This window comes from Schistocerca nitens, chromosome 5 (genome assembly GCF_023898315.1).
Source record: "Schistocerca nitens isolate TAMUIC-IGC-003100 chromosome 5, iqSchNite1.1, whole genome shotgun sequence".
NCBI lineage: Eukaryota > Metazoa > Arthropoda > Insecta > Orthoptera > Acrididae > Schistocerca > Schistocerca nitens.
The window spans coordinates 815,443,247-815,461,649 of record NC_064618.1 but is presented as its reverse complement, the minus strand read 5'-3'; the positions used below and the strand labels follow the sequence as shown (position 1 = coordinate 815,461,649).

At 42.4% G+C, this 18,403-nt stretch overlaps 1 protein-coding gene across 2 annotated transcripts in view; it reads left to right on the top strand.

Moving 5' to 3' along the window:
- The window catches only part of LOC126259294 (atrial natriuretic peptide receptor 1-like), a 1,315,450-nt gene that overhangs the window by 1,267,983 nt on the left and 29,064 nt on the right, over window positions 1–18,403 (top strand). For both annotated transcript variants that reach the window (XM_049955955.1, XM_049955954.1), the window contains exons 16-17: window positions 11,799–11,922; window positions 13,114–13,182. In XM_049955955.1, the coding sequence (XP_049811912.1) occupies window positions 11,799–11,922; window positions 13,114–13,182 (193 nt within the window). The remainder of the gene's footprint in view (window positions 1–11,798; window positions 11,923–13,113; window positions 13,183–18,403) is intronic.

The window sequence follows — 18,403 nt, the reverse complement described above, 5'->3', positions numbered from 1 at the left end:
CCTGCAGTATTTAATTTTCAAGACACATCTCCATTATCCCATTTGGTGAATGTTCTTCACAGTATTCATAATACGTAAACGACTCTTTGAGTACCGCAGTGTGGACAGTATTGAACTTTCCGTATACCAGAATCAGTGTCACAATGTCCATGTCATACCGCGTAATAAAGTGCGGATCTCGACGGAATATAATGAGCGTCACGACATTCCAGAGATAGTGGTTCTCAGCATTTTCTGGAATATTTGGTGACTGGAACTGTACTGACTGAAATGTTAGAGTTGTTATAGGAATATTCCTCCGCGGAATATTCTTTACAACGAGTAAGGGGCATCGCTTTCTTTGGAAATTTGTGGTAAGTTCCTATGGGACCAAACTGCTGAGGTCATCGGTCCCTAGGCTGACACACTACTTAAGCTAACTTAAACTAACCTACGTTAAGGACAACACACACACTCATGGCCGAGGGAGGACTCGAACCTCAGACAGCGGGAGCCGCGCAAAACGTGGCAAGGCGTCTCAGATCCCGCGGCTACAACGCGTGGCGCATCGTATTTGTATGTCGTTAGCGTGGTTCATTACTATTCCTACGTCAGTATCTGCGTAACTACCCTGCAATGAACAGTTAAGTGCCTGCTTTTCTACCGTTCGACTCTCGACCAACGCGCGGTATAAGCGAACTCTTGAATCTTTCCGTGTGAGCTCTAATTTCTCATATTTTGTTATGATGATCATTTTTTCATACATAGGTGGGTGTCAACAAAATATGTTCGCATCCGGAGGAGAACGTTACCGATCGAAATTTCGGGGAAAGATCTCGCCGAGATGAAACACGCCTCTTTTTTGTGTGATTGTCACACCATATCCGTGACATTCTTTCCCTTACTTCGCGGTAACAGAAAATAAGCTACACTTCTTTGCGCTTTGTCGGTGATCTCCGTCAATCATATCTGGTGAAGATCCCATAGAGCACAATACTGCTCTATCAGAGGACGGACAAGCGTAGTTTAGGCAGTCTTTTTAGCAGACCTGTAGCCTCTGCAAAGTGTTCTGTTCATAAAAGGTAGTCTTCGGTTTGCCTTCCCCACAACATTATCCATGAGATCGTTCCGATCTAAGTTGTCGGTATTTCCAAAGCCTAGGTATTTAGTTGAATTTCGTTATTAATCATACACTGAAGCGCCAAAGAAGCTGGTATGGGTATGCGAATCCAAATACAGAGATATGTGCCGGCCGCGGTGGGCGAGCGGTTCTACGCGCTCAGTCCGGAACCGCGCGACTGCTACGGTCGCAGGTTCGAATCCTGCCTCGGGCATGGATGTGTGTGATGTCCTTAGGTTAGTTAGGTTTAAGTAGTTCTAAGTTCTAGGGGACTGATGACCACAGATATTAAGTCCCATAGTGCTCAGAGCCATTTGAACCATTTTGAACAGAGATATGTAAACAGGCAGAATACGGCGCTGCGGTCGGCAACGACTATATAACATTGGAAAATTGTACTGAAATGCAGGAGGATCTGCAGCGAATTGACGCATGGTGCAGGGAATGGCAATTGAATCTCAATGTAGACAAGTGTAACGTGCTGCGAATACATAGAAAGATAGATCCCTTATCATTTAGCTACAAAATAGCAGGTCAGCAACTGGAAGCAGTTAATTCCATAAATTATCTGGGAGTACGCATTAGGAGTGATTTAAAATGGAATGATTATATAAAGTCGATCGTCGGTAAAGCAGATGCCAGACTGAGATTCATTGGAAGAATCCTAAGGAAATGCAATCCGAAAACAAAGGAAGTAGGTTACAGTACGCTTGTTCGCTCAGTGCTTGAATACTACTCAGCAGTGTGGGATCCGTACCAGGTAGGGTTGATAGAAGAGATAGAGAAGATCCAACGGAGAGCAGCGCGCTTCGTTACAGGATCATTTAGCAATCGCGAAAGCGTTACGGAGATGATAGGTAAACTCCAGTGGAAGACTCTGCGGGAGAGACGCTCAGTAGCTCGGTACGGGCTTTTGTTAAAGTTTCGAGAACATACCTTCACCGAAGAGTCAAGCAGTATATTGCTCCCCCCTACGTATATCTCGCGAAGAGACCATGAAGATAAAATCAGAGAGATTAGAGCCCACACAGAAGCATACCGACAATCCTTCTTTCCACTAACGATACGAGACTGGAATAGAAGGGAGAACCGATAGAGGTACTTAGGGTACCCTCCGCCACACACCGTCAGGTGGCTTGCGGAGTATGGATGTAGATGTAGATGTAGAAGTGTTTGGCACATTTGTTAGATCGCTTGCTACTGCTACAATGGCAGGTTATCAAGATGTAAATGAGTCCGAACTTGGTGTTATAGTCGGCGCGCGAACGATGGGGCACAGCACCTCTGAGGCAGCGATGAAGTGGGGATTTTCCCGTACGACCATTTCACGAGTGTACCGTGAATATCAGAAATCCGGTAAAACATCAGATCTCCTACATCGCTGCGGCAGAAAAAAGATCGTGCAAGAATAGGGGCCAATGACGACTGAACAGTTACGTTTAACGTGACAGAAGTGCAGCCCTTTCGCAAATTGCTGCAGATTTCAGTGCTGCGCCTTCAAGTGTCAGCGTGCGAATCATTCAATGAAACATCATCGATATGGGCTTTCGGAGCCGAAGCCCCACTCGTGTCCCCTTGATGACGACACAAAACTTTATGCTTCACCGGAGCCTGTCAACATCGACATTGGTCTGTTGATGACTGGAAACGTGTCGCCCGGTCGAGCAAGTCTCGTTTCAAATTGTATCGAGCTGATGGCCATTACGAGTATGGAGGCAACCTCATGGCACCATGCACCCTGCATGGCGACAGGGACTGTTGAAGCAGCTGGAGGTTCGGTAAGGGTGTGGGGCGTGTGCAGTTGGAGTCATACGGGACGTCTAGACGCAACTCTGACAGGAGACACGTACATAAGCATCTTTCCTGATTACCCGGATCCATTCATGTGCATTGTAAATTCCGACGGACTTGTGCAATTCCAGCAGGACAATGCGACATCTCACACGTCCAGAATCGCTACAAAGTGGCCCCAGGAACATCCTTCTGAATTTAATCACTTCCGCTGGCCATCAAAGTACTCAGACATGAACTTATTGAGCATATCTGTGCTGTCTTGGAACATGTGTTCAGAATAGATCTCTACCCCCCTCATACTCTTACGCATTTATGAACAGTAGTGCAGGATTCACGGTGTCAATTCACTCCAGCACTACTTCAGACATTAGTCGAGTCCACGGCACGTCGTGTTGCTGCAGTTCTTCGTGCTCGCGGGGACCCTACACGATATTAGGCAGGTGTACCAGTTCCTTTGGCACTTTAGTGTATGTTGTCGTTTGATAATATATGTTGTCTGGTGTTGACATGAAGTTAGTGTTGAACTGAAAATTATCTAAACAGAATAGACAGATGATATATCCCCTAGGTTTCCTCGTATTTTCCACCTGTTTAAGAACTCATCTCTCTGGGTGTCTCATTCATTGATATCCATGCGTCATCTTGCGTATATTTGCATTGCGTATTGTGATGATGCAGACTGCAGCCAACGTTGTCTTGTCGATCAGCTCAGATCGACTAACGTCAGACCCATAATAAGTTGTCTCTAATATGTGACAATACGCATGAGTGACGTATCATCAAGTTATATCCCCACTTCAGCATGTGGTGTACATTCCCCGATCTCGCTGAAAGAAATAACCGCTTAGTGAGAACTGGAGTCGCTGCTATAGACGGAAAGAGAATACCGGATGCCGACAGAGTGCTATGGATCAGCAATGAAGCGGGATGGTGTAGAGCAGAACGTCATTTGGAGCGATATTGCCGCTGTCCTGCCGTCCCGGGGGAACTAAATTTCCAGTCGCGCCCGCTATTGGCGGAGCGATTGGCGGGCAATACACGACGTGGGCAATTCCACTGGCCTATAAATCATGGCTCTCGTTCTGAGGGCCGGAGCGAGCGCCGTGCGGCCAATACGCGGCGCCACGTCCAGCTCATCCGTCTCTACACGCGGCCCCGTCTGTGGTGAATCCCACTTGTTCGGACGACCCCCTTTCCAGAGCACTTCAGATATTCCCTACTGGTGTCACACAAACAGGAGGCTTATTATGTGTAAATTAGATATTAAGTACCTGCTTCACTGTTTTAACAGTATCAAGGGTCACCCTGACCTCTGGAGGACGACCGTTCAAATACGCGTCCGGCCACCCTGACTTGGGGTTTCCGTGATCTCCCTAAATCGCTTCAGGCAAATAATGGGATGGTTCCTTTGAAAGGGTACGGCCGACTTCCTTTCCCATCCTTCCCTAATCTAATGGGCCGCGCGGGATTAGCCGGGCGGTCTGAGGCGTTGCAGTGATGGACTGTGCGGCTGGTCCCGGCGGAGGTTCGAGTCCTCCCTCGGGCATGGGTGTGTGTGTTTGTCCTTAGGATAATTTAGATTAAGTAGGGTGTAAGCTTAGGGACTGATGACCTTAGCAGTTAATTCCCATAAGATTTCACACACATTTGAACATTTTCCTCGTAATCTAATGGGACCAATGACCTCGCGTTTGGCCATCTCCCCCAAGCCAACCAACCAACCATCCAACCTGACCTTACCTTACCGTGAATGATTACAAAGTCTTAATGAAAAACTGGAAAAAATTCTAACTGTCACCATGAATCTTGATATAAGTCCTTCTGAACTTACGAGGGCCATAATGAATGTAGTAAGCAACAATTTTTGAAATTACCAATCTGTATCTTTTAGACAAACCAAGTACATCATCTTAACACATGCTATACCAAGGACTAGGGGGCGGCGTACTTAATGCCAGCCTTTTGAAAATATTGTAAACTGGTGTAACAATTTCTTTTTTAAATTTATGGAAAAAAATATTTATTGTGTTCGATCATTTCGTATACCAGATGCCGTCATTGTTTTGAATTTTTCCGTAAATCGTAACCGAATTTAACTTTTCGCAACGGACGTCGTAATCATATATATTCAAGTTCGCGATCCATCGTACACATGAATGTATCTTTAAAAAGTATGTTGTGAATGAAACTCAGTGACAGTTAAAGAAATTTGCCTTATTTAAAATGTTTTTATAGTGGTCTTAATGCACCCTCCCTTTATGTGTACGCATTACGGAAAATGTGTTGGTATTTCTAAGATGGTGCTAAAATATTTTGAGTTTCAGGGCCTCCTTATACATCAATACTTATTTAAAAAATATTTTGTTGATAAAGCTTAACAACAATTGACGAAACTTATGCGCCGGCCGAAGTGGCCGTGCGGTTAAAGGCGCTGCAGTCTGGAACCGCCAGACCGCTACGGTCGCAGGTTCGAATCCTGCCTCGGGCATGGATGTTTGTGATGTCCTTAGGTTAGTTAGGTTTAACTAGTTCTAAGTTCTAGGGGACTAATGACCTCAGCAGTTGAGTCCCATAGTGCTCAGAGCCATTTGAACCATTTGAACGAAACTTATTTTTTTCTCTGTTTTTCTGTGGTGGGCACAAAGTACGCCACCGCCCCCTCTCGGTGTCGCGCGTCATGGAAAATATGTTGGTAATGCTAAGGTTAATCAAGATATCTACATCTGATAAGGTTGAAAAGTAAGCCAACCAGCTGCAAACAAAGATTTGTTAGCCCTTGACATGGGTTTCAATATTTCCAAAGATATCTTCTTCAGAAGGCGTGGGCCTTGCTGCATCACATGGTTGTGCATTAGACTAGATGAAGCCGAGCGGCTCTTGTCATACGTATAACTGATAAAACAAGAGTTATCCCAAGCCATGGCTTTAGACAGCAGCCATATTACATTTATCGTAATTCAGAATGAATGCTCACCAGTAAATTCCCATAGCTAGAGGCTCATGTCAACATAAAATTGTTACAGGAGTCAGAGGATACAGCATTAGCATAAGTTACGTGTACGTCATGCCAGAGACTAAGGCCAAGATTTATGTTGACAAGACAGAGCATTCATTCTACAGCAGGATAAATGTAATCTGGCTGCTACCTAAAGGCATGGCTTGGGGAAATTTTGTCTTGTAAATTTCATACATGACAAAAGCCGCTCGGCTTCATCTAATCTAATGTACAGTCATGTGACGTAACGAGGCCCACTCCTACCGAAGAAGATATTTTTAGAAACATCGAAACTTCGGTCAAGGAAATTTGTTTACAGCTGGCTCGCTGATTTTTCAACGTCTTCAGATTTACACAGTTGCTGTTTCGCAGTAGGTGTTAACTTTTTGTATAACTACATCCACATCAATGTTCCACAAACCACCTTATGGTGTATGATGGAGGGTACTTCTGGTACCAGTACCTTCCCTGCTCCACCCGCGAATGCCGCTTGGGAAAAGTGACTGTCGGTAAGCCTCTGTATTGGCTCTAATTTCTCAGATTTTATCACCGTGGCCATTTCGCGAAACTTATATGGCAGGAAGTAATATTTTGTCTAACTCTTCCCGTAAAGTAAGAGTAATATGTAGGTTCACCCTCGGACGTCATGTCTACACTGCTGCAAGGAGCTAGGAATTTTAACAGCGCCGTTACAACACATATTGTCGCTACTTAAATTCGTCACATGTAACCCAACACTATTTAAGAAGGACATTGATGTACATACGTGCAACACTAGACGAAAAATGGCCTGTATTATCGATGTAATTACAATGAAATCTAGACCTTTAGCTGCTGACAGCGTTGATTAATATCAATGGGGACTCTGTTGAAAATGTGTGCCTTGGCCGGGACTCGAACCCGGGATCTTCTGTTCACATTGCAGATGGTCTATCCATCTAAGCCACCGAGGACACAGAGGATAGTGTGTGTGCAGGGACTCATCTCTGGCACGCTCACCTTGAGACCCACATCTCGAACGTACTGCCCACACACTACATTTGTAGTGCCGCTGCCCACTATACTCATTACTCGCGGCAGTCAATCCATCCACTCCAGTAATAGTTCGGGCAATGTGAGTGCATCCACACTGAAGAACATCATTGGACGGTAAGCCTTATCTATATGAAGATAGTATCTGTTCTTTCGGACATGTCCGAAAGAACAGATACCATCTTCATGTATTTATTACCCATTGTTAAAGGTGCCAATGGCACAGAAAGAAGTTCAGTATGCAGCAGTAAATTTTTTTGATCATTTTCCCAATAGGTTAAAATGTCTGATAGGTAGCGAAGCAAGTTTTAAGTCTAATTTAAAATCATTTCTGCTGGACAACACCTTCTATTCCATTGACGAATTTCCACTAAAAAAACTGCTACCCAGAAGAAAGATGTTTTCTAAAGTGTAGTTGCATGATTAGAAATAAAATGATAACGTATCCATTAATGGAAATGCCAATTATGTATACCTATCCAATTATGTATACCTATCTTACAAACCCCCCCATGAACCATGGACCTTGCCGTTGGTGGGGAGGCTTGCGTGCCTCAGCGATACAGATAGCCGTACCGTAGGTACAACCACAACGGAGGGGTATCTGTTGAGAGGCCAGACAAACGTGTGGTTCCTGAAGAGGGGCAGCAGCATTTTCAGTAGTTGCAGGGGCAACAGTCCTGATTATTGACTGATCTGGCCTTGTAACATTAACCAAAACGGCCTTGCTGTGCTGGTACTGCGAACGCCTGAAAGCAAGGGGAAACTACAGCCGTAATTTTTCCCGAGGACATGCAGCTTTACTGTATGATTAAATGATGATGGCGTCCTCTTGGGTAAAATATTTCGGAGGGAAAATAGTCCTCCATTCGGATCTCCGGGCGGGGACTACTCAAGAGGATGTCGTTATCAGGAGAAAGAAAACTGGCGTCTACGGATCGGAGCGTGGAATGTGAGGTCCCTTAATCGGGCAGGTAGGTTAGAAAATTTGAAACGGGAAATGGATAGGTTAAAGTTAGATATAGTGGGAATTAGTGAAGTTCGGTGGCAGGAGGAACAAGACTTCTGGTCAGATGACTACAGGGTTATAAACACAAAGTCAAATAGGGGTAATGCAGGAGTAGGTTTAATAATGAATAGGAAAATAGGAACGCGGGTAAGCTACTACAAACCGCTTAGTGAACGCATTATTGTGGCCAAAATAGATACGAAGTCCACACCCACTACAGTAGTACAAGTTTATGTGCCAACTAGCTCTGCAGATGACGAAGAATTTGAAGAAATGTATGATGAAATAAAAGAAATTATTCAGATAGTGAAGGGAGACGAAAATTTAATAGTCATGGGTGACTGGAATTCGAGTGTAGGAAAAGGGAGAGAAGGAAACGGTGTAGGTGAATATGGATTGGGGCTAAGAAATGAAAGAGGAAGCCGCCTTGTAGAATTTTGCACAGAGCACAACTTAATCATAGCTAACACTTGGTTTAAGAATCATGAAAGAAGGTTTTATACATGGTAGAACCCTGGAGATACTAAAAGGTATCAGATAGATTATATAATGGTAAGACAGAGATTTAGGAACCAGGTTTTAAATTGTAAGACATTTCCAGGGGCAGATGTGGACTCTGACCACAATCTATTGGTTATGACCTGTAGATTAAAAGTGAAGAAACTGCAAAAAGGTGGGAATTTAAGGAGATGGGACCTGGATAAACTGAAAGAACCAGAGGTTGTAGAGAGTTTCAGAGAGAGCATAAGGGAACAATTGACAGGAATGGGGGAAAGAAATACAGTAGAAGAAGAATGGGTAGCTTTGAGGGATGAAGTAGTGAAGGCAGCAGAGGATCAAATAGGTAAAAAGACGAGGGCTAATAGAAATCCTTGGGTAACAGAAGAAATATTGAATTTAATTGATGAAAGGAGGAAATATAAAAATGCAGTAAATGAAGCAGGCAAAAAGGAACACAAACGTGTCAAAAATGAGATCGACAGGATGTGCAAAATGGCTAAGCAGGGATGGCAAGAGGACAAATGTAAGGATGTAGAGGCTTATCTCACTAGGGGTAAGATAGATACTGCCTACAGGAAAATTAAAGAGACCTTTGGAGAGAAGAGAACCACTTGTATGAATATCAAGAGCTCAGATGGAAACCCAGTTCTAAGCAAAGAAGGGAAAGCAGAAAGGTGGAAGGAGTATATAGAGGGTCTATACAAGGGCGATGCACTTGAGGACAATATTATGGAAATGGAAGAGGATGTAGATGAAGATGAAATGGGAGATACGATACTGCGTGAAGAGTTTGACAGAGCACTGAAAGACCTGAATCGAAACAAGGCCCCGGAGTAGACAACATTCCATTGGAACTACTGGCGGCCTTGGGAGAGCCAGTCATGACAAAACTCTACCATCTGGTGAGCAAGATGTATGAGACAGGCGAAATACCCTCAGACTTCAAGAAGAATATAATAATTCCAATCCCAAAGAAAGCAGGTGTTGACAGATGTGAAAATTACCGAACTATCAGGTTAATAAGCCACGGCTGCAAAATACTAACGCGAATTCTTTACAGACGAATGGAAAAACTAGTAGAAGCCGACCTCGGGGAGGATCAGTTTGAATTCCGTAGAAGTACTGGAACACGTGAGGCAATACTGACCTTACGACTTATCTTAGAAGAAAGATTAAGGAAAGGCAAACCTACGTTTCTAGCATTTGTAGACTTAGAGAAAGCTTTTGACGACAATGTTAACTGGAATACTCTCTTTCAAATTATAAAGGTGGCAGGGTAAAATACAGGGAGCGAAAGGCTATTTAGAATTTGTGTAGAAAGCAGACGGCAGTTATAAGAGTCGAGGGACATGAAAGGGAAGCAGTGGTTGGGAAGGGAGTAAGACAGGATTGTTGCCTCTCCCCGATGTTATTCAATCTGTATATTGAGCAAGCAGTAAAGGAAACAAAAGAAAAATTCGGAGTAGGTATTAAAATCCATGGAGAAGAAATAAAAACTTTGAGGTTTGCCGATGACATTGTAATTCTTTCAGAGACAGCAAAGGACTTGGAAGAGCAGTTGAACGGAATGGATGGTGTCTTGAAGGGAGGATATAAGATGAACATCAACAAAAGCAAAACGAGGATAATGGAATGTAGTCGAATTAAGTCGGGTGATGTTGAGGGTATTAGATTAGGAAATGAGACACTTAAAGTGGTAAAGGAATTTTGCTATTTGGGGAGCCAAATAACTGATGATGGTCGAAGTAGAGAGGATATGAAATGTAGACTGGCAATGGCAAGGAAAGCGTTTCTGAAGAAGAGAAATTTGTTAACATCGAGTATAGATTTAAGTGTCAGGAAGTCATTTCTGAAAGTATTTGTATGGAGTGTAGCCATGTATGGAAGTGAAACATGGACGGTTAATAGTTTGGACAAGAAGAGAATAGAAGCTTTCGAAATGTGGTGCTACAGAAGAATGCTGAAGATTAGATGGGTAGATCACATAACTAATGAGGAGGTACTGAATAGGATTGGGGAGAAGAGGAGTTTGTGGCACAACTTTACCAGAAGAAGGGATCGGTTGGTAGGACATGTTCTGAGGCATCAAGGGATCACCAATTTAGTATTGGAGGGCAGCGTGGAGGGTAAAAATCGTAGAGGGAGACCAAGAGATGAATACACTAAGCAGATTCAGAAGGATGTAGGTTGCAGTAGGTACTGGTAGATGAAGAATCTTGCACAGGATAGAGTAGCATGGAGAGCTGCATCAAACCAGTCTCAGGACTGAAGACCACAACAACATCCTACAAACTCACTCGTACCACATCATTTTGATAAAAGAATCATTCAAATGATCTATGGAACACGTCACTAACTAATGAAAGTCCCAAGTTCGTGTTGCTGGCCAGCACACAGTTTTAATCTTCCAGGAAGTTTCAAAATGGCCCACACTCCGTGTACAGAGAACATGTCACGTGGAAACAAATTCATTGTTGTACTGCAACAACAAAAATAACGGTAACCACATAAAAAGTGCAGAATATCTGTAGGATTTGTCAAAAATATTAGAGTCGAGTTCCTGTCAGTACAAGGCAGAAATGTCGTCGTGCATGACATTTATGATCTATCAATTAAAAACAGTTCATAAACTATCATACAACTTTACATCGGTAATATCTAGTAAAATAGGCATTTCGTAACATTTGTTTGACGTTTCTTCCTTGTTGAGACTGAATAAAATAGCTCACAAAGTTTTACAAAGAAGCCGGCCGCGGTGGTCAAGCGGTTCTGCGCGCTTCAGTTCGGAACCGCGCGAATGCCACGGTCGCAGGTTCGAATCCTGTCTCGGGCGTGGATGTGTGTGATGGCTTTAGCTTAGTTAGGTTTAAGTAGTTCTAAGTTCTAGGGGACTGATGACCTCAGATGTTAAGTCCCGTAGTGCTCAGAGCCATTTGAACCATTTTTTACAAATAATTTTTCTACACTGCATATTTTCAGTTGGTGCTGCGAAAGATACGAGTTGCGGTATCACGAGATATCTTTGGAGCTTACTTTATAACATGTTGTTGTGAGTGCCTTTAGCTCGACCTACAACACAGTATATGAGACACCATACAGTAATATAGTCTCGTAATGCTGTAGCCCATCAGGTATCGTAAATCTTCTTGAAAGTTGAATGAATATTCCAGGAATGTTGCTTACAGTGCTGGGTACCAATATTTATTTACCCTTAAGGACCTGTTTTTCTGCATTGTCCTAGAAGTGCTATGTGGAGCATTCTCCAGCTAAGGAAGTACGCAGACAACGCTAGTTTTTCTGGAACAGTTTTGATGTAGCATTTACTCGCCGATAAGGCATCACATATATTACGGTCTGTTTCGTTTCAGGTCTGTGGCAAGCCAGCTGATAATGGGCCAGGCGGTGATAGCGGAGACGTACGACAGCGTCACCATCTACTTCAGCGACATCGTCGGCTTCACCGCCCTATCCGCTGAGAGTACTCCTATGCAGGTAGGTAACTGACTGTCTCAAGTGCCCCAGTCGAAGCGGAACGCTGGCCTACTGTACTTACCTCATCATAACGTATTGTTAGCAAAGCTGTGTCACTATTAACCCTGAGTAGGAGGATGGAAATTGATTTGTAGCCGGGTATCTCCCCTAAGAGTAACTTCGCCCTGCACTTATAAAGACAACAAAAAGTTATGTGAGGTTTAACGGGTAGTGCAGATGTTTTTAAGCATGATACCTTGTATGTATGGTGTGTGTTAACCAGGGACCTAGAAACGACGGGGAGGCTCCGTCGCCGCCGCAGCCGCAGTGGTCCACAACCCCACGACGACTACCGCAGTCCACTTCACCCCTCCACTGCCCCACACCGAACCCAGGGTTATTGTGCGCTTCGGCCCCCGGTGGACCCCTCAGGGAACGTCTCACACCAGACGAGTGTAACCCCTACGTTTGCGTGGTAGAGTAATGGTGGTGTACGCGTACGTGGAGAACTTGTTTGCGCAGCAATCGCCGACATTATGTAACTGAGGCGGAATAAGGGGAACCAGCCCGCATTCGCCGAGGCAGATGGAAAACCTCCTAAAAGCCATCCACAGACTGGCAGGTGCACCGGACCTAAAAACAAATCCGCCGGGCGGATTCGTGCTGGGGACCAGGCGCTCCTTCCCGCTGGGAAAGCCGTGCGTTAGATCGCACGGCCAACCGGGCCGGCCATGATACCTTAATGTGTTCAGAGTCATTGTGTTGTTTTTTTTTTTTTTCTCCGTGTCAGATAATCTCCCCACAAACACATCACATAGTTTATTACTTGATATTTTCTCCTCAGTAGTAACTGCTCCACTATGTGGGCTATGTCTGTTACTATAGACCAACCGTATTGGATGCACACATCCACACTTCAACACCTGACCTACAACCCAGGGCAAAATGAGCATTAACGGCTTGTTCTTGTTACATGCACGCGGATGTACTTCCCACCGCACACGACTTGTAATACGTACAATTATTGATCTACAAATGAATTAAATACTAATGTAATGTTGTTCAGAACACAGCTTTCACTCACCGACAGAAATATCTGCGGTTATACCTATTACACCTTGTGTATAAAATATACTGTAGGTTTAGTTTAACATAATGTTACGGTATATTACGTTACCAGAGTTGCCCGTTTTACGATACGTCTGCTTTCAGGTTGTGGACTTACTGAACGACCTCTACAGCTGCTTCGATTCCATCGTCGGAAACTTCGATGTCTACAAAGTAAGTAACTCACACTCGCACCGCAGAATAATTGGATAAGTACTAAAGGTTCGAGGAAAATTGTACCGGAGTGGAGCAGTTTGTTTCCAGTAATAAAACGAAAACACACATCTGGACCTAATTTCATTACCGTGTGAGGAAAGACATTGCTAGGAATGGACTGAAAGCGACAGTTGTTTGTAATTGTCGCATTGTGATCGTTGTAATATAGGCTATTAGTACGCTCCTTTCATCTACATCTACATATATACTCCGCTAGCCACCAAGCGGTGTGTAGCGGAGGGCACAATTCGCGCCAAAGTCATATTCCCCCCCCCCCTCCCCCCCCCTCTGTTCCACTCTCGGATCGCACGAGGGAAAAACCACTGTCTGAACTCCTCAGTACGAGCTCTTATTTCCTTATCTTTGAATGATGATCATTACGCGATTTGAAAGTTGGTGGTAATAATATATGCTCTACATCCTCGGTGGAGATTGGATTTCGGAATTTACTGAGCAGCCCCTTCTGTTTAACGCGTCGTCTATTGCAAGTTTGTCCCACTTCAAACTTTCTATGAGATTTGTAACGCTCTCGCGATGGATGAATGTACCAGTCACGAATCTTTCCGCTCTTCTTTGGACCTTCTCAATCTCTTGAATCAGACCCAACTGGTAAGGGTCTCATACAGACGAACAATACTCTAAGACTGGACGAACTAACGTATTGTAAGCTATTTCCTTTGTTGAAGGACTGCATCGCTTCAGGATTCTACCAATAAACCGCAATCTAGAGTTCGTCTTACCCGTTACTTGTGTAATCTGATCATTCCATTAGAGATCATTTCGAATAGTTACACCCAGATCCTTGACGGATGTTACCGCTGCCAAAGACTGATCATTTATTTTGCACTCATACATGAATGGGGATTTTCGCCTTGTTATACGCAGTAGGTTACACTTACTAATATTGAGAGATAACTGCCAGTCATTACACCATGCATTTATTTTCTGCGAATCCTCATTGATTTGTTCACAGGTTCGAATCCTGCCTCGGGCATGGATGTGTGTGATGTCCTTAGGTTAGTTAGGTTTAACTAGTTCTAAGTTCTAGGGGACTAATGACCTCAGCAGTTGAGTCCCATAGTGCTCAGAGCCATTTGAACCATTTGTTCACAACTTTCGTGTGATACTACTTTCCTGTAGACTACATCATCAGCGGCAAACAGCCTAAGGCCGCTGTCAATACCAGCAACCAGATCGTTTATGTAAATAGTAAACAGCAGAGGACCTATTACGCTGCCCTGGGGCCTGTAGGCACTCATGGTTACAGAATAATGCATTTTGCAAATAATTTTAACCAACATCTACAAACGGTTTCCTATGCTTTTATCTACCTTAGTGACCTATTATGTAAGAAGTGAAGCATGCATGACAGTACTATTGTTTCAACTTACGTCACGAAAGACTCTCAGTCAAACCAGAATTAGCCTTATAAGTTATTATCGCCTAAATACGAGCGCCTAATATCATAAAACAATGACTGTACCATATTTTCTTTCGAGAGAAATGGGGCTCATATAACGGGCCTATTCTGGTTCTTTGGGAACTTTTGTTCCGTCTATAATGAGTAAGGCCGTTAGCGACATGTTAGAACCATAAGCTTCATCTTTATTTAGCTATAAAATTTTGCCAAGCGCATCTTGTCATTTCGCTGTTCTTTTTTATATCCACTTCCCAGTTAACACTGTTGTAACGTCTCTTGGAATTGTATGAACATAATTATTTCTTTGAATGAAACGAAAGACTAGAATGTAAGAAAAATACGTTTCTGATATGTTTGCTCATTTCATGCACTTTTAGTAACTCATTTTACTAACCATTGTTGTATGAAATTGGTAGAAACTAAAAACAAAGAGTTTTCAGGATTTTTTATTATTTTATTTTGTACTGCCCACACATCAGACTGCATGAGAGCCAAATTTATAGTTAAGCTTCCGCTTTGCTTTGGAACTTCGCTCGTCGTCTTTCATTGTCTCATGCTGAATGCTTAAACGTAAAACCTTGCATTGCTTTGCAACGTGCTCATACAAGTGCTTTACGTTACGCTACTGCTAATGTATGAAGGAATAAATTTGTACCACAAATTTTCTGAAAGAGGGGGGGGGGGGGGGGAAACGTGAAACAGTGTTTATGATGATCCGTTTGTCGGGCGGAGAAGCTACACTCAGCGGCCTAACGGGTGCCAAGCAAGGAGCTATGGTTATGTGCCAAAACCGGATGTCTCCTCTCTCTTCCTTCCTTTCATTCTACGCTCTTTCACAAATTCAACCCGACTCCACACAAGCACTGGTTACAGCCATTTATGCGATATGGTTAACACATTTGACACTTCTTAAATTGTCGGAGATACGTAACGAAACACTCCGAGAAAAACGACAAAATTTCATGTTTTGTAGCCGAAAGGCCATATTTTCTAGGCCAAAACAAATTTATTTGTCGATATAGTCCTATTTTCAGTTAATTTTCCAGCGTCTTTCCAGAGGATGTACAACTTCCCTGAAATAGTGTCTCAAATGTCTTACAATAAACACATCTAATCTCTGACACAGTCTCTGTTTGGCGTCAGATCGTTTTACAGTCACAAATTACATCAGACTTGGGACACGCAGAAGTCGGAGACCATCAAATCTAATAAATGAGGTGGCTGATCCCGTAATTCGTACTTCAGATTCCTTAGGATTACCGTTGGCTGAACACATTCTCCTGATGAAGGTTTGCTTTTGTAATATTGCCCATTCCGCAAGTACTTTTCATGCAGTTGCTCCTAAGCACTTGAGTACTTTTAGTTCGTTATTATTTTGCTCTCACCTTTACCTTTCCGCCTAGTATTATTCATGACTATTGTCTTCCGTCTAGCACTTCATCACTGTTTTATCTGTGGTTCGAAGTAACGCACACTCTTCTTATCTGCAGTGATAAATCAGTGCATAACCAACCATTACTGAAACAGTAACTGTCCCATTTGCTTAATATCAGCATTTAACGAGGTCACCTGTCCTGCTTGTCTCTAAGGACTTTCCTTTAGGCGGATATACTTGTTCACCAGAGCACACAACAAAGCAAATTTTTGTCCGTGATATATGGAATATCATTTACCTGCCGATGATTCTCTCAGACATTCTGACACCTAAGCCCACTCCACTTGTCGAATGTTGCAGATCCTGTTTCAGTGCACACTGCCTAACAAATGCAGCCAACTGGTGAATGTACTCGCAAGGTAGAAGGTGTCACTCGGACACCCACCCATTGTTACGAGATGTTCTGAGTTGCTACGAAAATTTGCTTTTGAGTACTTCATAGAACTATTGGCCGAATTTGAAACTTCAGGCTGCTCAAATAATCTACTCATTAACATGTACACTCTTACGTTAAATCTTTAACTGAATAAGTTAAGTTTTAAAGTAGGAAACTGTGTATACATCTTGACACAGAGTAATCGCGGCGCGAAAATTTCTCGATTTATATTCATCCAGTGTTTGAGAAAGAGAACACCTACCGACTTTCAATTAACTTTGGGCGTAATTTAAAAACAAATCAAAACTTTTTCTCTGTGACAAACCAGACGAAATAATGAAAAAAACTTATCGTTTACCACATTCTAGATGTTCATGCAGTGTAGCATTGTCACAAGGCACAGTTTAATTTATTACTTCTTTATTACCATCTCTATTCGCAACAGATTTTTCAGACTGTATCCACAAATACCACTGAACGAGTGTGCAAACTGATATCATTTTATGATTCATAGTTCAGAATATATGACCTCATAAACACTGAGATGAGTGGAAATCTAGCGTTTCTTAAAACGTTGAGTAAATTACCTTTATTGTATTCATCTAGTGCTTAATCATGAGAGCATTTTGAAAGTTGAAATTAATTTTAAGTGTAATTTAAGTACACAAATGTTTGACACAGTGATTCAATTGCAAGCTAATCAGATGTCTGAAATTGTTGTACATATGAAAGTTTGGTTGTTTGAACAATCGGGTCTTTTGACATGGGTCAGTGGTGTTATTCTAAAGTAAACTACAACAGCACTTGAAAATTGGAATGAATTCCTGAAGCAGGTCATGCTACACAAGAAAAGAAGTAACTGGTTAATTGTTTTCTTAATTAAAATCAGCTAGTTACTTACAAATTAAATAGAATTTGACGACTCTTTTATTGATACGGCGTGGACCAAGTCAGTTTACAGTATATGTGTACATGATTATTGTTAACGTTAATTCACACTTTTTCAGTCCAGCTCATACAGCTACACTTAGAAACATCGTATTTTACGTTCTACCAGTTCTTATGTAGAAATTCGTCCAAGCAACAGAAGGATCTATGCAGGAGAAATAATTTAAGTTAGATTTAAATCTTGATTTACTATCTGTCAGACATTTTATGTGATTGGGTAAATGATCAAATATGCTCTGTTGAAGCATACTGAACACCTTCCTGAGCCACTGACAGCTTTGATGATAGGTACTAAATGTCATTTTTCTCTCTAGTTTTGTATGTATGGACGTAAATTTTCTTCTCAAATTATGATGGATTATTCATGATGAATTTCACTAGTGAATATATATATTGTGATGTTGAAGTTCAAATGGCCAACTCCTTGAAGACATAGCTTGGTGACGCCCGCTGGTGAACAGCAGCTGTTAATTCTTACTGCTAGCTTGTGTGCAATGAGCACTTTATTTCCACGTGGTGAGTTACCCCAGAAAAATATTTCATGAGACGTTACTGAGTGTAAATATGACCAGTCATTATGTCACGAGACTAGTTCATTTATTTCCTAGAATAGCAATTATATCAAGAGCTAAGATAGCAGAACATAATAATGAAAAGCTCAGTACTCAGTAACACACTTCTTCCAGTTCAAGCTTTCGTCCATATGTACACCCAAAGTTTGATGAATTCTACAGTGTTTACTGACTCCTGTTCATGTGCTACATCAGTTGTCAATAAGACCTAGTTGTTGTACAGCACGGAAGATACTGCGATTTCTTTTTTTTTTTTTTTTCAAAATTTAGGGAGAGTCCCTTCTCCAGGAACCATTTAACAATTCTTTGAAACACATAATTAACAATCCCTTCTGTTGCTTTCACTCTAATAGGATTTATTATAACACTAGTATCGTCTCCAAAACGTGCTAATGGTGCTTGCTGAAAACTGAACAGAAGGACTTTTA